At 45.5% G+C, this 22,599-nt stretch overlaps 1 protein-coding gene across 1 annotated transcript; it reads right to left on the bottom strand.

The window, feature by feature from the left end:
• Nucleotides 1–59: 59 nt before the first annotated feature.
• Nucleotides 60–21,932, bottom strand: LRRN1 (leucine rich repeat neuronal 1). Its single transcript, XM_035337374.1, has 2 exons — nt 21,844–21,932; nt 60–8,516 (listed from the first exon to the last, which is right to left on the bottom strand). Exon 2 carries the CDS (start codon nt 8,280–8,282, stop codon nt 6,132–6,134), a length of 2,151 nt encoding a protein of 716 aa, XP_035193265.1. The 5' UTR covers nt 8,283–8,516; nt 21,844–21,932; the 3' UTR covers nt 60–6,131.
• Nucleotides 21,933–22,599: the final 667 nt, after the last annotated feature.

Raw genomic sequence — 22,599 nt, 5'->3', positions numbered from 1 at the left:
TGCCCGGGGTGTGCTCTGATTTGCAATGAAAAACAAACATGTAATTGCGAATGGGATGTGGGATCTGATTTTTTTTATTACTGTTATAGAGACCTCTTCAAATGGAATTTCAAGTATAATAGGATACTTTCATACCTGAAACCAACAAAATAAAAGATCAGTTATGAGCACTTGTTCATGTTCTAGAGCAGTGAGCTTGTAAATGGCCTGCCACATTAGGTTCTGCGTAGTCCCTAAGCATGCTGCAGGGTCTTGTGGTTCTTCACATTAAGCGATCCTGTTCAGAACGGGATGTGGTTGATACTCCACGGATCGTTCTCCATTGTTCCCCACCTTCATCTTTTCTGATGCTTTAATTCTCACGTCCAGCTGAACAGGCTGCGGTGGAAAAGCAATTAAAAAAAAAAAAATCTCGTAAGAACTTTGACTCCAGTTGTGTGGTTGTGAGCAGAAATCTGGAACCGCAGGTTGTGAAGACACAGGTCTTGTTTGGATCACTGAAAATCAGTAACTCCATTGAGGAGGATGGGATGTAAATCCCGTCCTCCCCATCCCCAGAACTGAGATGAAGAATGATGGTTTCAAGTGGTTTTTGTAGAGAAAAAAAAATAATAAAAATGTTCGTGTTACAGAATTGCACAGAAAGTGTTTCAGAGCTGTTCCAAATTTCAGGCAAGTGAATGCTTCCTGAAGCACTCCGTAAGGATCTGGTTTACCTGACGGTGCACGTAAGGCATCGCTGACGTTAAGGAGATGCAAGCTCATAGCTCCTTTTGTTGCTTTGGAGAATTCTTCTTAATGATCAATTCCAGCTTGTCCAGTGCATTTCTTTCTTGTGTTTCAAAACCTACTGTTACGATTCAGCATTCCTTTGGTCTACACGACACAAATATACAAGGGTACAAATTTTATGGTAAATCTCCTTTACCTTACTAGAAAGAAAAATTAGTCTTTTGTTACCTCTATACCAGTAGAAAAAATAACAGAGGCTCCCCAGGATGTTCACAGGTAGGGAGAACAGCCTTGGAGCAGAGAGACACGGGAAGACATTGGGCTTTTTTTGCTAAGGGGAAGAGAAAGTTCCGTGTGTTAAAGGGGAGGCAGAAAGGTACTGCCGAGGTGCTGCGTGCTGGAACCTCGTCCTTGATCTGAGTCTTGCTGACAGTCAGCAGCAATTGTGGTCTCCGAAGGGAAACAGCTGAAAGAAAAACAGTGTAAGAGGTGTGTGAAGGGAGAAAGGTTGGCAGGGAAAATGAGTAGCTGCAAAGTTAAATACAAATTCCAAGTCCTTTAGTGAACTCTCGTGACATCTTGGGATTACCAAGGCTGTGGGAGATTGGCTCTTGAATGCTGGGAGGGTTTGGGGCAGGAGGAGCCCGTGGAGAGGCGGGATGCAGAGCAAATGGACTGGGAGTGGGTGGATGAAAGCTCTCCAATATTAAAAATCCCAATAGCTGGAAACAGCAGTAAAAGAAAAGATTAAAAGGACGGCAGTCCAGAAGAAACACAAAGCATTCACTTCCATCTGACACTGCAAAGAGATCTTATCTAGGGTTTTTGGTAGCGGTGCTCTTTTTCACAGGGACACAGTGGCAGTGTTTTACCAAGGGCTATGTGTAACAGCATTTCATGTCTCCAGCTCAGGCACTCGGGCTTTCCTGAAGAAAAGTTCAGTGTCAGCACATCCGCCTTGCCCTTTGCTCTCGGGATGTCCATGGCTGTGGGCGCTGGGGCTGCAGCTCTTGTGCTGCCGGCAGAGTGAGCGTGGAAGGCAAATCCCCGCTGCGGCAGAAATGTGTGTCCGTCGGAGCCCTTGGGTAGGATTCAGGTCCATCACGTCGAGTTGCAGGATGGCGAGATGATTAGGGACATCTGCCCCAAAAATGTCCCGTTCCCATACTGGGCATCTCTGCAGTGGAGGAGATGTTGCAGAAGCAGCCCCCAGCTGCTTATCGCACTTACTCTTGGGAATTTCTTTGCACGGTGGTTTGTCCTCAGTCTTGTTTTCAAGGTTGCCAGCACAAAGTGAGAGGAGTTGCCCAATTAGTTTTCCTTGGCAGAACTCAGAGGCCCCTTTTTATCACTTATGTCCCGGTTTGTCACAGGGCAAGTTTATGTACTTCTCACTACATCTCAGATACGCTGACCTTCTTCTAGTTCTGGCACGTTTTCTAGTGTTTATCAAAGAAACTGAGGATTACAGGGTGTAGCCAGGATTATTCAAAGCTACCTGACGTGAAACCAGTGGTCCAAACTGTTGGCCTTTTCTCTCTGTAACCTTGTAGTAAGAGTACGAGTTGAGGAGGTGGGGTTGGAGAGCAGAGCATAGCTTTCAAAAAGCACCAGTACATCTGCTCTGCAGGCCAAGACCATCTCCAGCATGAGCCTGGGTCCATGGGTGAAAATACCCCCTCAGTCCAACAGAGGACTGATTTAGGGATGCTGTGTCTGAGGAAACTCCTGCTATGGCAGGAAATGCAAAATGCGTGTAGCTGGAGCACGGAGTACCACACTTGACTGAGCTACTTACTCTTCAGGGGACAGAGAGACTTCATCATTGGGCGATCAAGTGGAAGTAACGCTGCAAAAGTTTAGTTGGGTATGAAATATCTACTCTTACTCATTTCTAAACTGTTAGCCAAATGAAAGATAACAATGTTTTTTTTTTCCCCATACTGTTTTTAAAGCAGCCAGGCTCAGTCTCTGCTGTGGAGCAAACTGGGGGTGTTTTTGTCTGCAGTGAATGGTGGATGCAAATACATTTTGAAGGCAATTAGGCAAACAGAGTAGTTTTATTTTTGCTTACAATGAACTGCAAGCACAAAATTGTTAGGACAAGGTTGAAGGTTATTTGCTAAGATTATATGCCACATGTCATTAATCTCTTACCCACTATTTTATTTTTTCTTTTATTAGCGGAATTTTAAATTTCCAGGAGAACTGTACAGAGCTCCAAGGGGACAGATTACAAGGCTGAAAACACTCATCACTGGTGGCTGTATGTGCAGAATATGCAGCATTAGCTAGGGGGTTCTGGCTGTTCAGCTGTTCTCAGGTAACCTGCAGCTCTCTGCCAGAGTCCCAGCGACATCAGCTACCCTGAAACATTGCAGATCAGCACATCCAGGAGAAGGGTGTGACTGTCATACAGCCGTTTCTCTTGCTGTTCTTTAACAGCATCGCTGTAATGATAACAAATGCCGTAACTCTGCCCAGCAGCTCTGCGGGGAACAACGGGCACATAATTTCCCCAGTGGAAAGGAACATATTAAACATTGCTCCACTTCCCGTACCCCCAGCTGCTTTGGGTGGTTGCTGATCAAATTGGTGAGGTGCTCCTTCATCCTGCTCCACGGCCTCGTGTCCCTGCCAGCCGTTACCTCTCGGGAGCTGCCCAAACTGCAGAACATACCCGGGTGAGACCGACCCATCCAGCCACGCACAGCGGGGCTTGGCGTGGTGTCTGCACTGGCAGGGACCGGTTGGTCTGAGCGCGTCTGAAGGTAAGCAGATCTCAGAGCTGTGTGTGATGGAGGATGGGGAGCGGGTGGGGAGAGGGAGGCAGCGTAGGACTGTTCTCCACCGGCTCAACGGGAGGCCCAGGTGGAGTGGCGAGGGGTTTGCACGATCTTGTTACTGAGTACTTATGGCATAGCTGCACAAGTGCTGCAAGAAGGTGGTGGAGAAAGGGGCTTGCTCCGCAGCATCTGATACCTGTTCAGTAATTACTTTCTAAGGAGAACTTTATGATGTCACGCACGTTGGAAGCCGTAATTTTGCTGTCAACCTCGTCCTCACTGCGTCTTTTCTCTGGAAAAAGTAGAGCGAACCTTCGCTGCAAAAGAGATCTCAGTTTTAATTCATCATCGCCGTTATAATAATAGAGGCAGTTTTAAGGTTAGAATAGCATATAGACAAGATGGTAATTATTGCTCTTAAGCTTTTCTGGAGGAGAAGGCAAGAGGAGAGTTTCCATTAACATGAAAAATAAGTACAGGAGAAGGTGACAATAAATGTTTCCAGCATGCTCCTTCTCCGTGACCAAAAGACACCTGCCTAATCCCAACATACAACTGTCATGTGATTAAAAATTTGAGATCTCATGAACATATAAAATACCGTGTATAGCAGAAGTACTTGGTTTAAATGCATAATTAATACCTTCACTCAGCTTTACATTGAAATGCAAGATCAACAAGGCATGTATCTGAGACGCATACTGGAGTTTTTGCACCAAAGCACTGTGTTAGTAAACTATGCAGGTAACTCGTCTCATTTTAGACAGTTGGCTGTAGAGGAGGAAGTTTGAAGCTGTCTAATTTGAATTTTTTGGGGGAGCTCTATAATTGTCTCTTTCTTTTTTCGATAGGGTAGTGAGTTAAAAAAAAAGTCAACCCCAAGATCCAGGCACATCCATTATTTTAACAACTAGCTTTCACTCCCCACGATCCTATTTGGTATGTAAAAACATTTAAAAGGTTGCATACTGATAGTGGTCATAAAGTGTAGAAAATGCTGTGCTTGCTGATTAAGTATCTAGTGTAACCATAACCATATGCTCACCAGAAACCCACCCTGCTTGTGACTCGTGTGCAGTCCCTGCTGAGAACTTGAGTGGATTCAGAAAGGACAAGGTACAAAGCTTCTGGAGGTTCAGCTGCAAGTTACGCACTTACGTTATACCCACTGCTTGCACACAAACACCACTGCTTTTGGAGGTTTTCCACTTCTAACATACTAATTCAGTAAAATACTGAGAGTACTGGTTAATTTTAAGCCTGTAACAAATACAGTTCTATATTGGACCCAAACTTTTACTGTTTTGATAGTTTTAGCTATCTTAATCTCTGCTTTTGAAAGAACATTAATCCAGTTCATGGTTTTTTTATTATTATTTTTTTATCTTTTTTTAATGTGTATGCCAGAATTCAACTGTTTTATTTCAGCTTGGTAGCAGTGAGTTTTTTTTTTTTTCTAACTGATCGTAATGACAGCTAAATGTCAGCTTCATTTGTGTCTTAGCTCAAAATACAAACAGAAGAACATACAAAAAGGAAAGTTTTTTTCTTTTCACAATGAATTTTTTGCTGTATGCCTTATGCCAAACAGTTTTGATTCTGCATGTTACAGTCTAAAAGCCATACCGATATATATATTTCTAAATTATTTTCAATATTTTGCATCTGGTGCAGAGAAAACACTGCTTTAAAAAAATGTGTTAAAAAAAAACATCCCTGCAACTTTGAAATGTAATTCCATCAAGAGAAAACCACGATATTTTTATATAACATTTTGGATATATTTTATGTCAAAACATGATCACCAGTCAAACTAGTGACATCTAAAACCAATACATCATTGTGACTTCTAAAATAAAAAATCAGAACAAAACTAAATTTATTATAGCTCCGCCTTCATTAAACACCACGTGTTGGTGGCTTAAGCACAACAAAACTCTAGTATTCTTCAAAAGTGTCTACTAAATATAATAAAAAGAATAAGAGAACAATTAACATTTAGTCTGTTACACTAAAAAACTGGCTGTACGTTTTCTATTGCCTGTTAGCTTTACCTAAGCCTTTTCAACAACTACAAAAAGAAAATGAAAATATAATTCATTGTTCAAAGTCAAAAACATTCAAATCAGTTGATACAACATTACAGTACAGTCAACTAACATCATTCAGGGTCTCCTTTTCTCGTTTTGAGTCCTCAGACCAGTGGTACAAAACTAGTTCAATGCAGTTTCAAAACTGTATGTTAGCTTTGCAAGATACTGTACTCTACTGATGGCTTCAGAGGAATGGGGTTGTGCTACTTTGGGATCAAGGGTAACCCCAGCCTCTCATTAATTTTATTCAGCACTGTAGTTAGAACAGCATTAAGTTTAGCACAATAACTAAAAAAAGGAAGGAAAAAAAAAGAAAATCTGGGAGCTAGGTGAAGCTGCCATTTGTGTCAAACAATTGCGATACGCTATACTAAAAAATTCTGAAATATCCACCTGTCCTCACCACTCTGCCACAAGCTAGCAAAGTCAAGAATACAAAAGTCTTCAACTTCTCATTTTTGCAGAATAAAGCAAAAAAGTCTTTGTGCTCCTTACTACCAGAAGCAAAATATCCTCTGAGTTACCACATGTAATAGCTTCTGGATGTGTCGACTTGGGTTGGCTTGGTCTCTGCAGAACCATCCTTGTCCTTTTCACTGTCACCTTCCCAGAGATTAATAAGTGGAGGATAGAGCTCGTTCAGTGGGATTGAAGAGGTCTTTTGCATATATTTTTTCAAGGAATGGTGGTAGTTTTTTCTCTTAAATCTTTTTGCAATGTAAACAGAAATGGAGGCAAGACTAATAACGGCAAACATTGATCCCATTACTGCTGCGAGAGCAGTGCTGGTTTCTTGATCTGAAATATCTAGCGCAAAAGCTGCATTTTTTGTTGTAACATTAACGCAGGACCTCTGTGTTTGTTGATGGATGTTTGACACAGTTAGACACACTTCATAATCTGTAGATGGTTGTAAATGCGTGAGGTTATATTCGTGTACATCAACGGGGACCCTAGCAGTGTATGTAATGTGAGGGTTGTCAATCTTCATAGTAGCTGATGACCATTTTAGATTGGAAGTCATGACATTGGAGTTAACCTTCCAAGAAACTAAAATGGAATGCGATTCGGCTTGCTTGACGTAGATTTTCAGAACCTGGGTACCATCCAGAAGTGTTCCGTTCACCCGGATAGTAGCGACCCTCGTGTCAGCTCCTTCTATGTTTTGAGCAACACAAGTGTACCTCCCCGAGTCTTCGATCTGAATGTTAGCGATTTCCAAGGTACCTTCACTGCTCAGCTTGTATTTGTCGGAGAGGCTTTCAACAGTTACTTTATTTCCGAGAGGAGTGACCCAGTAAATTTCTGGCTCGGGTTCTGCCATGGCCCGACAATCTAAAAACACTGTCATGCCGATGTCCAAGTTTAAGTGATTTGGAAAGGTCTCATGCGAGATCATTGGAAGACATTGTTCGTTTGAATCCTGTATTAGCACCTCCTTCACCTGCTGCCCTCTGTACTCGGGAGGCATCGCGCAAAACATGGATAGAGGTTCCATGAAACGGATGTTGGTTTTGTTTGAGTTGATCCAGTGGATGACACAGTCACACCTGAGCGGGTTACTGTGGATACTGATCTCACGCAGGTTTGGGAGGGATTCCACTGTTTTTTGGTAGACGGCATTCAAGGCATTGTTGTTCAGCATCAGGCTCTCCAGGGCGGGAACGTTGCGAAATGCCAAACGATGTATGTAAGACAGCTTGGGGTTGTTGGTGGCTTCAAGCTTGGTAAGTTCGGGCAGGTTGTCCAGCGCGTACCTATCAACAGAAACGAGTTCTCCCATATTATTGATTCCAAGCTCTTTCAATCTGAGCATGTTTTTAAAATCACCTTCTTGAATTTTATGAATTGGGTTTTTGTTGAGATCCAGAAATTTTAGATTGGGAACCTTCTCCAGTGCCAGCTGAGGGACTTTTACCAATTTGTTGTCATAGAAGGAAAGACTTTCAAGACTATCCAAGCCTACCAAGGCATTGCCAGGGATGTCTGTGAGATACATACCTGCCAAAACCAGACTCCTTAAATTGGAGAGTGGTTTGAAGTTCATATCTAGTATTCCAATCACTGGATTTTCTCCGATCATCAGAATCTCTAAGTTAGGAGTAGAATCAAACCAACGGCTGTCAATAACCTTTAACTTGTTGGAGTTGAGATGTAGTCTTAACAGATTCTTCAGGCCAGAGAAGGCATTTGCAGAAATGCTGCTGATCTGATTGTGGTTTATATATAACTCCTGAAGGTTGCAAAGGTCTTGCAAGCAGTAGTCAGTCATCTCCGTTATCTGGTTTTCCTCCAGGTGCAATGTCGTTAGTTGAGTAAGATTTGAGAGCCCCACGTCTTTGATACTTGTGAAGTTATTTTGTGAAAAATCTAATTCTGTTAAATTAAACAACTGTTGGAGTTCATCTGTGGTCTTTGCGATATTGTTGCTTTGTAACAGAAGGACTTGAGTGTCACTGGAAAGGTTGCTGGGGATTTTTGTTAAACGAAGGTCGTTGCAGTCAACTGTTGTGGCTTCCCTGTACGTTGACTGTGGTGTAAACCATGGCCTGATTTCACATACACAAAGCTGTGGACATTCATTACTCTGTACGGAAGACTCAGTTAGTGAATTCATTAACAATTCTAGCACCAACTGGCAAACAGTTAAAACCAATCTGATCTTAGCCATGCTGGTCAGCTAGTGAGTTCAGCTCTCCAGCCCCTCAAAATAACAATAAATTGAGCGTGTAATTTGTTGTCAGGAAGAAAATGTAAAGCTTAAAATTTAGGGTGAAAGGCTTGGTCATCCAGAAGATGAAAGACAATTTTCTAAGGTTAGAGAAGACAAAAAAAATGGTCTGAAGGCTCTCAGCCGCTCCTCTGTGTTCCAGGATCTTCTGCAAATCGGTGCCTGAAGATGTTCCTGAAAACAGATAAGGATATATGTTACGCTCATCTCACATACAGTTCATATATTCTTTGATTTCTTCATCCTTTAAAGAGAAGTATCTGAAGACAGTTTTACTTAGTAAATTAACATTGTATCTCTTAGGAAAGTTCCTCCTTGGTGAAGTGTGTATGTTTTGGAACTCTGGTAGTTCTCAAGTGAACATAACAATACATGCAATCATCTGAAAATGCAACTTTCAGAGATCTTTCAGTTTTACTATGCAATATTTGTTTGAATGGCTTGGGAAGTGCTAAGGATCTAGGATATGCTTGTGGGGATGGGTAGGTCCCAAATGAGCGTCCAGAACATGATCCCTGTTAGAGTTCAGGCTGCCATCGCAATCCCACTGTTCTGCATTTCAGGTGTAGGGAATTAACGGGATAGGAAGATGTTGTTTGATAAGTCTCAAGCCAAATGCATAAGAACTTTGCCAAAATTCATCAAAGTTAATGAAATCAGTTCCAGATAACAGTTTAGACTTAATCCAGCCCAGCACCAAACAGTAACACTAAATAGAATTAAATGAACGTACTGTCCCTATTTTAGCTGCTCGTACTGCATTGTGTCACGCGTGGATTATTTACCCCAACTCCAATGCAGAATCCCAACTGTGGAAACCACATCATTCATAGCTTTTAGCCTGAAGTTACTCATCAAAGAGCACGTTTAAATTAACCCGATGGTGTCCAGTGTGCATCAGAAACCCTGTTGTGTTGGGAGTCTGAGCACGTATTCAAGGAGACGACTGAGCTCTTGTGGAAATCTTTCTCATTCTTTGTGGAAAAAGTAAACTACAAGAACCGGTTTGTTGTATGCAAACCTGTCTATTCCTTGTGCTGTAAAAAGCATGGATACAACAATGAGATTTCCTTCTGCATGTGCGATGTCTGCATTGTTAAATGCAACCACTGCTTAACTTCCAGCTCAGACACGTGCGTTGCTTTCGGTGATGCTGAATGAACGGTGTTTCCCCCCGGTGATCGTGGTGGTGGCTGAATTAAATACAAGGGATACCTGAGCGAGGCATGCAACAAATCTGAACAATGATTTATAAATCAGACCTCTCAACATCTGAGGTGATGCTCTGTATCTCGTGCTACAGTGACTGCAGATGAGGGTCCAGATGAGGATTTGGCTTTCTTTTCTTTTCTTTTTGTAACTGAAATAAGCAAGTTGTGCTATATCTGAAAGAGTGTGTGTAGCACGGGTAGGCTAATAGCAGGAAGAGGGAAATAGCTTTTATTAAAAATCAGAACCTAATCAAAGCCAACAAAAGTTACTGCCATATAAAATATCAGAACTGAACACAACTTTTAAAAATAGTTCTGGTCCTCTAGATACTGGTGACAGATGTGACGTTCACAATACAATTGTATTCCAAAATCTGGTCAGCGTATTAAATAACAACACCATATTCATTTCAGATTATATACACAGAAGCAGTGCACACCAAAGAGCATTTTTCTGGTGGCATGCTGTTACTTGTTCGGTGGATGTTGGAGGAAGGGAAGCGGGATGTTACCCGGAAAGATTTGACCCCGTAGAGTTAGATTTCCCGTCTGGTAGTTGGATTTCCTAAGGGATGAGAAGACCACACTGGAGGGGGGGAAGCCAAAGGTGGAACAAGCATTCCTTGTCAAAGAACTTCAGCTGATCCAAACATTGACCAAGACATTAACTGCATTAAAAAACAATCCTAACAACACTGCAGAAGTAGGAATATCTGCTAGTACTGTAGCGCAATGAGGAAGCTGATGTAAACTGAGGTATTCTGGCTACCGCTGTGCTGCAGTTACCACTCCGGGAGGTGATACTGCTCCAGACACGCGTTCCTCCACAGGCTGTCCTATCGCTTTGCTCTCGGTAGATGAGCAGGAAGAAGCCCGTGCCTCCTAAAGCTCTAGTCCTACTGATGCGTTAGTGCTGATTTAACTCTAACGTAGTTAAAAGAATTGTGTAATACTTTAAAAATGAAACTGCCCGAAAAAGATTTCAAAGCTTCTTTTAAAATGTGGGAACGCATCCACATTTTTGAAAAAAAAAAAATAAAAAATGGAACCTTTCTTTGTTGAATATTTATATCCTCTTCCTTGCACACTGCATTTATTGTTCCTCCTCGGTAAGAAGGCATCTCTGCTTTCACTTCTGGGGTTTTGATCGCTGTAGACATATGACTTTACAAGTTACCAGCGACATTTCTCTAGTTATTTTCTACTGCCAAAGGATTTAATTCTCTTTAACTGGAAAATGTTCTTTAGAGATGACCTGCACATTATTGTCTCCAATCTCCGCCAGCCCAGGGCAGCACGGATGAGGCTATACATGAAAAGGCGGTGCAATCAAAAAGTAAGTTCTGCTCAGCTCTGCATGCCCCCGTCCCTTTTAATGCCGTGCTTTGTGGATGACAGTCAAGAGGCCGCAGCATGAGGGAAAAGCCACATCGTGGACTTTCTCTTTACCCGCTGCTTGTGCTGTAAAGCCCCATCCGTCGCTCTGGGAAACTGAAATTTCGGCACTCATCAGTGAAAAAGCACACTACAAGTTCTAGATGTAACTAAAGAGGAACAACTGCTTTTGTGCTGTGGCTTATATAAGCTATGTGTGACCATCTCAACCCTTGCGTGTGCGGGAACACCCCTTGGCTCGATGCTGAGGGTGCTGGCAGCCACCCCTTGCCGCAGAGGTCCCAGCTTCCAGGGCTCCGCGGCACAGCGGGTGCCTGCAGGGCTCCCGGCTCACTGCAGTGCCCGAGGGACTCGAGGAGCACGATGGCGTTGGCGGGGGAGTACGGCTCGTGAATGTAAGGTTCCTCTGTGTTCCCGAGATCAGAACTATAATCCCACCTTTCCGAATGAAAACTAGCCATGATGTGTTTGTAGGAAATCTCGTTTATTGGGTGGATGAGCTGCAGGACACCCAAGCCATGAAAACCAAGTCTCTGACGGTGTGTGGTTCAAAATAACCACTAAGGAATAACCATGAAGACAAGGTGGACAGACCAGGCGTGGCTCCTGGGAAACCGTGAGTGTTCCCAACTCCCACTGAAAGCAGCGGGGCTGAATTAAGTTAGTACATGGTCATTAGCTGCCAGACACCTCGGTGCTCTGCCTAGCGAGAACCTTTGTGTGTTAAGTTACCGTGGGCTTTCTTCTTTGCTTTCCTTTAAACAAAAACAGCGCTCCCAGTAGCCGAGTGCAGTATAAGCCAGTGAGAAGTCGGGATCAGTTCAGAACATTTTAGCTTTTTTTCCCCCCCCTTTTTTTTCTGAAAATGATATTTAATGGGTGCCTTGTGATCCGGGGCACTTATTTTAACTGTGTGCTAAAAATTGTATTTCTGTTTGCAATACTGGGTGGAGAAACATCCCCTAAACATGGAGGGAGTTTGAGACACTGGTGGAAGCTGCGGGCTGCCCTCGCCTTGTGACCTGGGTCCTGGAGAAGCTTGGCAGCAGCCCTGGGCATCAGCTTCCAGCATGCTGTGCCTTCCCTAGTTCAGTAAAACCCTATTTCCCAGTGCACCAAAGCACTACACCACTCATTACAGGTGTTAACTTCATATCAACAGGAATACTGCTTGACTTTAGGGGAGAGATATGGAGGGAATTATTTTGCCAGGGACTAAACAAATACATTTTCCATAGCACCTCTCAGTACCAGTGCATTAAGAAACCACGTTGTTGTCAGTAAGCAGATCTAAGGCTGCTCTCTGGGCTAACAGCTAGTTGGTATTTCTTGCAGGCACAAAAAGCGAGCATCGTTCCTGCACCCTCCTTCGTGGAAACGCGGTGGGGAGAATCCAAATAGCAGTCTGTGCGTAGCTTCCCTTTCTGGCTAGGTTCAGCAAACTGCTTAACAGTGAGAATTTGGTTGGCCCAATAAATTGGATCGGTAGGGCAATGAGGGCATTGGTTCTGGAGCAGCAGGTCCTTCAGTTCAGCTTTCCTGCCTGCTGGGAAGAGGTGTGTGCTGGCTGCCCCCAGCCCTGCTGGTGGCTGCCAGAGGTCCTCCGGGTGTTCGGGAGATCCAAAAAATAGCAGGAGTAAGTCCACAGTGCAGTAAAGGGAGAACACAGAGGGACAATCTCGAAAGAAACTGTTCACAAAAGTGCTCATAGTTAACTTCCCAGCTACAGAAATCGATGTTAAATATTTTTTCTTGGTTGCAGGAAGACAAAGCATTGTCACTTCTGTGGCAGCTGCGTTAGTGGTCACTATTAAAAACTGCTGAAAGAGGAAGTGTAGTTTGCACGGGGATATTTGGGTGTCTGTCCTGAAACAGCAATACCGCCACAGAACAACTTTACCCCCTTTGCAGTCAAGTGGCTCATCCTTGCAGAACTTCTTTTATACTGCAGGTAGCATCAGCACAGACCTGGGTTGGCACCCATATATGCTAAACGTGCCTAGGTAGAAGCCTAAGGGATCACATACAGGAAGAAAATTACCTCCAGCTAAGACAAGCAATTTATTTTGCGCTTGCCGTGAGCCAGAAGCACGTCCTGATCCACAGCACCTCCCCGCTTCTCCACTTGCCATTCTCGTGTGTTGAACAGAAGTAACCCAGGTAGCCTTTTGGCAACCCAGGTAGCCTTCTGGCAACCCGTCCGTTGTGCTGCTCTGTTAGTGACCTGTGCAGCTGCCTTGGTTCCCCTCCTCACTGCCAGTGAAGCTCCTACGTACGGGTACGTGTGCCCTCTAAGTGGTCATGAAGCGAGCACAACCCAGGCTGTTGTTGGGAGTGCCGGGTTCCCATCATCGGGTCTTCCTCCAGGCCAGAGCATCAGGGACCTTGTGTACGTCCTAGAGCAGGAGGCTGGACGTGGGGTTAACGGCGGGGGCGCTTACAGCTAACGCTGAAAGAGCTCCTCTCCCAAGAATCAAATTTACGAGCGCGGTCCTGTCTGTCTAGAACATTGAGGAATCGTGTCTGATAGCAAGCCTTGTATATTAAAGTTTTTAAAGTCTCGGAGGTCATCAGGAAATGAGATACTTACAAGATGGAATTGTATAAAATACAGGGAAGTCAAGCTAGAATGGTGCAAGTCAGTTAAAAACCTATACCACAATCTGAAAATCTGAGTTTGTTATTAAAAGCCGAGACATAAACAAGGGATTATAGAACATGCAATAATGGTATGAAAGCTTCAAAACACATCTTCAGGGATTTGTAATATTTAAGGTTTTGTTGTGTGTGTTTTTTTCCTGCAAGTAATGCCTTGCTTTTTAAATTGTATCTTTCTCTTTTTTGTCTGTTCACACATTCCATCAAAATAAAGTCAGTGTTTAATTTTAGGGAAAGCTCTGGGGAAGCAGGGAAAGCTCTGATGAGAAAGCGAATTGCTGTATTTCAGAAGACAACCTCAGCATGCTTTATCTGCGCTCTTTTGAAAAATACATCTTATCTCCATAGAAGAAATGCAGAGAGCATCCTCTTCATAATACTTGCACTGCAGAAACAACATATTAAATCTGACATCTTTAAAATTTGTAATTTATTGGGGGCTTATTTTTAAGACTTGCATCTGATACAATGCTTTTCATTAAAATATTGAAGTGAATTTGTGGGAGAGAGCGATTCTTTTCATTCATCTACTGATCCTGAGTACAGGCAGACGGATCCATGGCAGAGGACAGTTACCGTATCCTGACGGCCCATCAAATCAGCCGTGGAATTGCAACCCTGCTCCTGTCATCTGTTTGAAAACCTCTCGCCAATTACCATTAATAAGTCACATTAGAAACATCAGAAATAATAAGTGCTTCCAAACAATGGGTTGTCAAATTATACAGACTGTTTGTTTGTTCTTTAGGAAAAAGAAACTCATAAAAGCATTTAAAGGCCTTGAAAACCTGAAAAGCAAGATATGTTTGTTCAGTGGTAATATTCTTGCATTGGAAGCTCAACTTGCTATCTAATTTCTTGCTATGTTTATTTTCATGAGAAAGTGTTTATTTTTATAGGAAAATACGTAAGTCTTGAGAAAATGTAGGCTGTTCTTTTATTGCCCGTGCCTCTCGTTTTCATCTCCTCCTACACAGGGTCTGCTCGTACTCAAAATGAAGGCAGTAGTAAAGCTTTTACTTCATTGACGAGAGAAGAACCACGGCCCTGGTTATCAGCCTCGTTCTACGTATTTGCCAGATAAAATTATTTCAGCAGATTGGCTTTCCTGACAACCAACCACGTAATTTCCACTGCTGGGTTAAAAGCCAACACCACGAGACTGTCCTTGTTGTGCTTTGCCCTGCAAAGCCAAGTACCTGGAGCAAGGAGCCTGCCCCAGTCCTGCCCTCGCCCTGAGAGGCGCTGAGCGGTTGGGGCGGCTTCGCAGAGATGGCAGATCCCTCTGCTACCCGTGAGCACACCTGAACATTTACTTGCAAAGAGCTCAGAGATCCCGGGCTTGATGAGGGACAAAGCACTGTGGAGATGTGCTCATTCCCAAATGTACTTGCTGCAATGCATTCGTATCCCTCTGTATATTTTAAATGCTAGGGAGAATTTAAACCTAATTGGTTTTAGGCTGTAGAGTGTCAAAAATTTACAGAGCATAACTAATTTTGGAAGACCTATTCCAACTATTTTTTGCATTTAGTGTTTCTGCTGGCTAAAGAATGAAAGAAGACAAATATTAGAGAAATATGACTGAGTCTTCTAATTAAAGAACAGAAAAGGGCAGAATTCGGTCTTGGCATGCTCCACATCTCCGATCCGAGTGGAAGGATCTGAACGGCTTCTTACTCGTGGGGCTGCCTGCTTCCCGGGTACTGGGGCAGCTCGGGTACGAGGAGGCAGACTATCAAAGTCACTACAGTCCAAATTGAAATTTAAACAACCCAAATCAACAACAACCAAACCCAAACAAACCCCAGATAGCTCTAAAAGAACAGGGGAATTAAGAGATGGGGCTGGGTTTTGGAGTAGAATTTCTGTTTTGTTTTGTTTTGTTGACTGCTCTGAGAGGCGAGGCAGCTTTGCTTGTGCAGTGTTAATAATGATAAAATAAGGAGCACATAAATATTTTTAACCACAAGAACTATGGATGCCAGAACTCCACGGGATTTTCACCAAGCAACAGAATGTCCTCTTCCCCTCTTTTTGCTGACTGGCTTTCTGGCAGCGTGATTACTTTACTTCCCACCCAATTCTAGATCAAACTCCAGCTCTGTGAGTCATTCGGGAACCCCGCAGCCGGGAAGACCCCAGCACGTAAGCAGTTGTTACTACAGTACGTGATACCAGAAAACGTTTTGCTAGAAACGGGAGTTGATAAATAAAATCTGAATGGCATCGGTATCTAAGTATGCATGTTTAAAACTAACATAAAATAGCGCTGCCTCTAGGGAATGTGTAAGACTTAGGAAAACCGTGTGTGCATGCGTACACACGTGTACGGAACAGCCAAGTCATATACATAAAGCTTCAGTCCCGCATCCTCGAGCAAGAAAAAAAAAAAGAGAGTCTGTTCCTTTTGCTGACCCTTGTTGCTCCTTTGGTAACTGGTTCCCGTGGCTGCACTATGTATTTAGTTTTCAATTATAAGTGATTAAGTATTAATCTATATTGTATTATTAGTCTACACCTCCATCTTCTCATATTATACGTGTACTGTGCTTACCAGACATCGGCCCCTAGAATAAAATAGACTTCCATTGATTTTTTCCAGGAGTTATGTGCCTGCAAGACCAAACCCTCTGAGCTATATTTACATATCACTGCTAATAAAACCATCTATCAAATTGCCTGATAGGGAGACCCCGTATTGTTTGCTCAAGACTGAGAACAGACCAGTAACTAGATGTATCCCGGGGGGTGCTGAGACATCTAACATGGAGGCTGTTAGCACCAAGACAAAGGCTTGGAACTCAACCAAGCTGAGCCGGGACAGAAATAATTCCATTAAGTGCTCACAGATTTGTTTTGGTAGTAGTCTGAGGTAAGGTTTTACTCTGATCTATGAAAAAAGTTACTTGCTCCCTGGTCTGACAGCGGTATTAAATGACCCTCTCCTGCCGCTGCCAGCAGGCCTTGCTGCGCTTTTCAGCGCGCTTCTACAACGAGTTTTCTCATTTCTCCGAGGGCCTGCTACTTCCTCCATTCCCGACTGATAACATCAGTTATGCTGTAGTGAGAAAATACACATTTTACGGGGCAGGCGTTTTCCATCTTTATTTCATTCCAGGAGTGTTAAGTCTCGGTTGAAGCGCAGAGCAGGTCATCGACCACGCCACCGCAAAGCCACGTCTCGGTCAGCCGAGACTGGACAAAGCGTTAATAGCCTGTGCTTAGCTATTTCTTTTGGTCTGGTGTCACCTACGTTCTGAGACTGTTTCATGCAGAGATCAGATCATGGTTCTTGCTTCGAGGAGTTCACGAGACGGCTATGTATGTGAATAATATATTTGTATGCTTAAGAATAGACCTATAAATTGTTCCGTTAGCTTTAGTCCTCAGCCCTGTCACTGCCAAGTCAGCAGTTCTTCCGCAGATGGGTTTATTTCATAACTGCCTGCAAAACTGCTGCATAGTGCAGAAAACAGAAGTTACTTCTCAAAAGTTTAAGTTATTGAACCTTTATAGATAAATCTTAACCTAATTAAGGCGATTTATCCAGGCACAGTAATGCTTAATTTTTATATACTAGACTTCTTTCCCTTAGAAGGGACAAAAAGTTAAAGGAAAGCATTCTTGCCAACTAGTTTATAAAGAGCATCCTTTTGTTGTGCTCAGTGCCTCATACTACGATGAATTAATTGTAAAAACCCGCTCCAAAGGTCTTTTTTCCTTTCCAACCACTTCACCGTTGTTTGTCCATGGGTAAAGTTATTTCTGCAATGCATTTACAATTCATGTCTATTGTGAGTGGTGGATCTCCAACTATCAATATTTACTCTATTTCTGTTAGAGTGATGGATCATTTGTAATTTAAAAATTTAGCAAGGCCAATCAGTAGCTCATCTGCATCCCAGTAATTATATGCAGCACATTAGCAAGGTATGCATTTGCTAGGTATTTTTGGACTTGTTTAATCAAATAAATGAAATGATGCGTGAAAAAAGAGAACATGCAGGATTCATTGTAACAATGACAAACATTCCAAAAAAGCCTTCCAAAGACAATCCAAGCTCTGATTTTATTTTAGAAAATGCTAGTCTACCAAATTTTGGACAAACCCAGTAATTGTCCCAAATAACATTGTGCTTATTAGTAGTTCATCTTGGATTCTTTGCCATGTTGTGGACCAACCCGTGAAAAATACAGGAGAACAGAGCTTTGTCCAGAAGGACCAGGCCATGAGCAAGTGTAAGAGTCGCGGCTGCCCGGGGGTGTTCTGGACCCGTCGCTGTGCGGCGCGAGCTGCGCTGCTTCGGTCGTCCGTTTGCACGGAGTTCCGTGGGAACCTAGTTTTACATGATGATAAAATCCTCAGATTGTATTCTGCTGATGACTTTCAAGCTGCGTTGACTGCACAAAAGTAATTATAAAAAGAGACTTTGAGGAGCGTACAATGTGGGTTTTCAAGGCCCGGCTGGATGGGGCTTTGATCAGACCAGTGCAGTGGGAAGTGCCCCTGCCTATGGCAGGGAGTTGGAGGTTAAGGTCCCTTCCTGGGGACCTTAAGGTGGTCGTTAAGGTCCCTTCCATCCCAAACCCTTCTGTGATTCTGTTCTATGTACTGAACTCCAGTACTAGAAGAGGAGCACGTGCCTTGCAGGGGAACAGGCAGTCTCAGAAGGGGGACGTACAGGGGCACAGCCTGGGCCCCTTTGGGACCTCCCGCTGGTGCTCCCTGGTGGGCAGACCCTGCCCAAGTCCCTCTGCTGGGGCATCACAGCGCAAAGAGCCCAACCTGCCCTGCCAGGGGTTTGCTCCCTCCGTGCAGGAAGGGCCCTCTGCATGCAGCTGCCTGTGCCCGTCCCTCGCCCCACGGGACACGGCAGGTCCCACCGAGGGACCAAGCCAAGCACCGCTTCAGCCAGAAGCACGCGCTGCCGTTTGCCTCGAGGGAGGCTTGGCTGCAAGAGAAGGCTGGGATTCCTGCCCTAATCACAGTCAACAGATGCAGAAATGCTGCAGTCACCAGAGTTTAAGTTAAATACCTGGAAACGAGATGCTGACCATCCTCTGAAATTCCTAACTAAAACATGTAAGTACTCCTGGCCTCCAGTATCAAACGGGCCACCTAGGTTTGTGAAGCGGCCAGGGAAAACGCTGTCCTGCAGTACTACAAAGGACTCCAGGTCAGCACTTGGTGACAATTCCGTAGCAATCATTGTACCAAAGAAAATCAGAGAAAGAGCTTTTCTCTACAGCACTTAGAGAACTTATGTCTCAGTACAGCAGCCTTTTAAGTATTGCAAATTTTATTTACAAGTGCTTTGCCTTTGAGCAATAGTCATAGTAAAAATAAACAGAACGGGAACTAGTAGGGTACCTACCCCATCTTGCATACTTGATCTTTAGAAAACTGTACTCCAAGTAAAAATTATTCCCATTGTTGTGGGAATTCAGTCAACTGGAAGGTCAAGAAACAGCTGGCTTGTATCACCAAATTAAAACCTTCTGAATTAGAAGGTGACATTACAAGAACATTTAACCTTCTGCAGTACCATTTAGGAGCAGACACTAAGTCTCTTCCCATTGGTGCCAAAGACTTCTGCTGTCTTTAAGAGGAAGAGAATTAGGCCAACGCAAAATAGGCCAATCCAGTATTTTTCTTCAGTGCCACATGGATAAGTGAAAGATGACATCCAAATTGGAAAACAAGTTAAATAAAGTTGCAGGGCTTTAAGGAGCAATGAATGAGAGGATGCAGTTGGGAGGAGCTTTCATCTAGGTGCCTCCTAGAACTGTCTGGAGGCACGTCCTGTTACTGGCCTCGTGAAGTCCATTAGAGGAGGGCTTAAATATTATAAGCTGCAAGAAAAGCAGCTAGGAAATCAGGCTAATTCAAGTGCGTGCTCAGCAGGCTGTTTCCATCAACGTAGCCCTCCGCTCTCTCTTCTCAGAGTTTAAGCACTCAGCCTTAAGGAAGCAAGATTACTTACTGGTTTTATCACCTACTGACAAAAGCTGTTTCTAAGCCAGCCTCGTGTTTTCCTTTACTCTCACCCATCTCCTTCGCCTAACAAGGTACGCCTTAGCTCAAAGATGAGAAGAGGAACGTTGTTCCAGCGGGCGGCTGGCACCCACCCGGCCTCGCTGCTCCCCGGGAGGGACCCGCGGGAACCCACAGCTGGGTTCTGTCCAGCCCTTGCTATGCTGCAGGTTGGTTTTGGAAAAACATAGCTTGTGTCTGCCACAGCACGTCGGGCCTGACCCTGCTAAGTACTGGACCTCATCCTGCAGAGCTGGGCAAAGAGGAGAATTCGCTGGCATCAGCCTAAACACGGGCTCACCACGAGCTGTGGTATTACACAGAGATAGGGGGCGAATGGATTTATGCGCTTCCACAAACTTTATGTAGATTTCCTTTGGTTCTATGTCTACAAAATGTCTGCCAGAAGAAAATCTTGAGCTTGGAGGGATGAAGTATCACACGTGTATTGTTCGTGTAGCTATGGTAACCTACAAATGCCACCAGTGTTTCCATTTCATACACAAATGAGGGGACAGCTGTGGAGACCACATGGCTGCCAATGGAATAATATATGTGAACTAGGATGGCTTGGCCAGAAAATTACAACTCATTTATATTAATCAGGGCTTCAAAGACCAGTCATCTCTGTAGATATAAAGTCCACAGGAAAAGTGATTTTTATTTCTGAAAATGTTGGGCTCTCCAGTAAACGTTTCCATCACCTTGCTACTTTGCTGGTTTATAGAAGGGCACTGGTTGTTAACAGAATTGCTTTTTTAAAATGGCACTTAACTTTTTTTCTGTTGTTTTGTCTTTTTCTGCTGCCTGATCCTAGCCTGGGCCTGACACAAAGCCCAGCCTGGGACCAGGCTTCACCTGGGAAAGCAGCAGTTCCAAAACAGGCAGAAATAACCTGGCTTCAAGCTCTGACCTGCCCACCGAAGTGAAAAGCCCTTTCTTTACTCATCGATACCATTAACAGAGATAAAGCTCCATAACGATTCATCCAGGTTTTCTTTCTTAATGCTTGTTTAAATTCCCCTGGAATTTATATCATCCCTAACATCAAGGCCACCACCAGCTACAAAAGAAATTCAGCAGACCCCAAACCACAAACAAACTGCGTTTTCGGCAGCTCCCGACCCCGGCGAGCCGCAGTACCCGCGCTGCTTGGCGGGGCCGTGATTCACTCAAGGTGCTTCCAGCGTCCCCACCACAACCAAGCGCTCTCCGAGCTGCCGGCTGCCTTGGCAGCAGCAGCCTGCTGGCAGACGGATGCAGCAGGAATACGGCACGCCGATCAGCAAAAGTTTTCCTTGGCTCCTGCAGGGCTGCGATACCGGGGCGAGGGCGAACAAAGGCTGCAGCATCGCCTCCCTCGCGTGCCGCCCAGAAGCGGCGTTGCACAGCTCGGGGGCAGCCAGCATCCATCCCCAGCGCCTCGCCAGGTGCCCGGGCACCAGGTTACTAATTGCGGCAGGGCCAGGAAGGCTTTACTGGGCGAATATTTACATGGCCACGCTTTCCCTGAGCTGGGGCCGAGGCACCTCTGGCACCTGGGACCCCGCTGCACAGACCCGAGCCGAACTTTGTTGCTGCAAAGTTTGGGTGCTCCCAGCAGGAACACCACCCCGTTGATTAAAATAATAATAATGAGAATCTCATAGTTAAAAAGATAAAGGCTTGTTAGTGTTAGGACCTATGGATGATGATAGAAATACCGGTTTTCTCCGATAACCGAGGATGCTTTTGCGGTCTGCCCGAGCCCGCCGGGACACCCGGGGCCGGTGCACGCCCCGGCGGCTCAGGACCAGGTGCGCAGCGCCGCAGGGACGAGCGGCCCCGGAGGAGCCCGGCCTCGGGAGGGCGGCCCCGCTCACACTGCGCCTTTATGCCGGGCTCTGAGGGGCTATTGTTGCACCGGAGCCTCCTCGCCTTTTCAACCCCCTGCGGCTGAATGGGCGAGGCGAGACATCTGCCGGGATACGCTCCCATTCGCATGCAAATCAGCGGGAAAAAAAATAAAAAATAAGAAAAAAATAAAAAATCAAGAAAATAATTAAAAAAAAAACTTTCCCCCGCGGGGATGCCCGGGAGCGCGTCCGGGGCCGCCGCGCTCCCGGACATCCCCGCGGGGGTCGCAGCGCTCCCGGTGCACCCCCGCATCCCCCCTTCCACCCCTCCGTCCATCCCCTCCCGGTGCCGCACCGGCACTTACCGGCGGCCGGTGTGGCGCTGCCCGCGCAGCCGCTCCATGCAGCGGCGGGGGAGCGGCCGAGGGCTGCGGGAGGAGGAGGCGGCGCTGCCGCCGGTGAGCGGTGACCGCCCGGAGGAACCCCCGGAGCCGCCCGCTGCCCGCCGCCGCCGCCCGCTCTGTGCCGCCGCCGCCGGCGCGCACCTGGGTAGGGGCCGGCGGTCACATGACACGCTGCGCCATCATTGGCTGAGCACTCTGAGAGGGGCGGGGCGATGCTGAGGCACGCCCGTTTTGTCCGTTTAACCACGCCCCTCGCTCACAGCCCCGCCCCCTCGCTCATAGCCACGCCCCTTCCTCACAGCCACGCCCCCTCCGTTCAGGCCCCGCCCCCGTGCCCAGGCCCCGCCCCTTTCTGTGCTCGCCCTCCCTGAGGGGAGGCCGCCCCTGGGCACCCTGCTGGGGCTGGGGGGGACAGGGGCACCCCGGGGTGCCTCCAGCCTCAGGGCCCCAGTCTGTGTGGGGCCGTAGCGTAGAACAGAACCTTGGAAGGGGCCTTCAGGGGCCACCTCAGGGAGAACTGACGGTTAAAGCACCTTGTTAAGGGCGTTGTCTAACGCCCCCAGAGCGCTGTCACACACAAGGGGCATCAACCCCATTGCTAGGGCGCCTGTTCCACCCTCACAGTAACAAAATTCCACCTGACGCCCATCCTGAGCCTCCCCCCGTGCAGCTTTGTGCCCTTCCCCACGTGCCCTGGCACCCAGGGCCAGCAGGGGA

This window comes from Oxyura jamaicensis, chromosome 12 (assembly GCF_011077185.1).
Source record: "Oxyura jamaicensis isolate SHBP4307 breed ruddy duck chromosome 12, BPBGC_Ojam_1.0, whole genome shotgun sequence".
Classification (NCBI taxonomy): Eukaryota; Metazoa; Chordata; class Aves; order Anseriformes; family Anatidae; genus Oxyura; species Oxyura jamaicensis.
This window is presented reverse-complemented; position numbering and strand designations above follow the sequence as displayed.

What these genes read in the sequence shown, in the direction of transcription:
- LRRN1 (XM_035337374.1), bottom strand. Translation starts at nt 8,282, where the DNA reads ATGGCTAAGATCAGATTGGTTTTAACTGTTTGCCAGTTGGTGCTAGAA.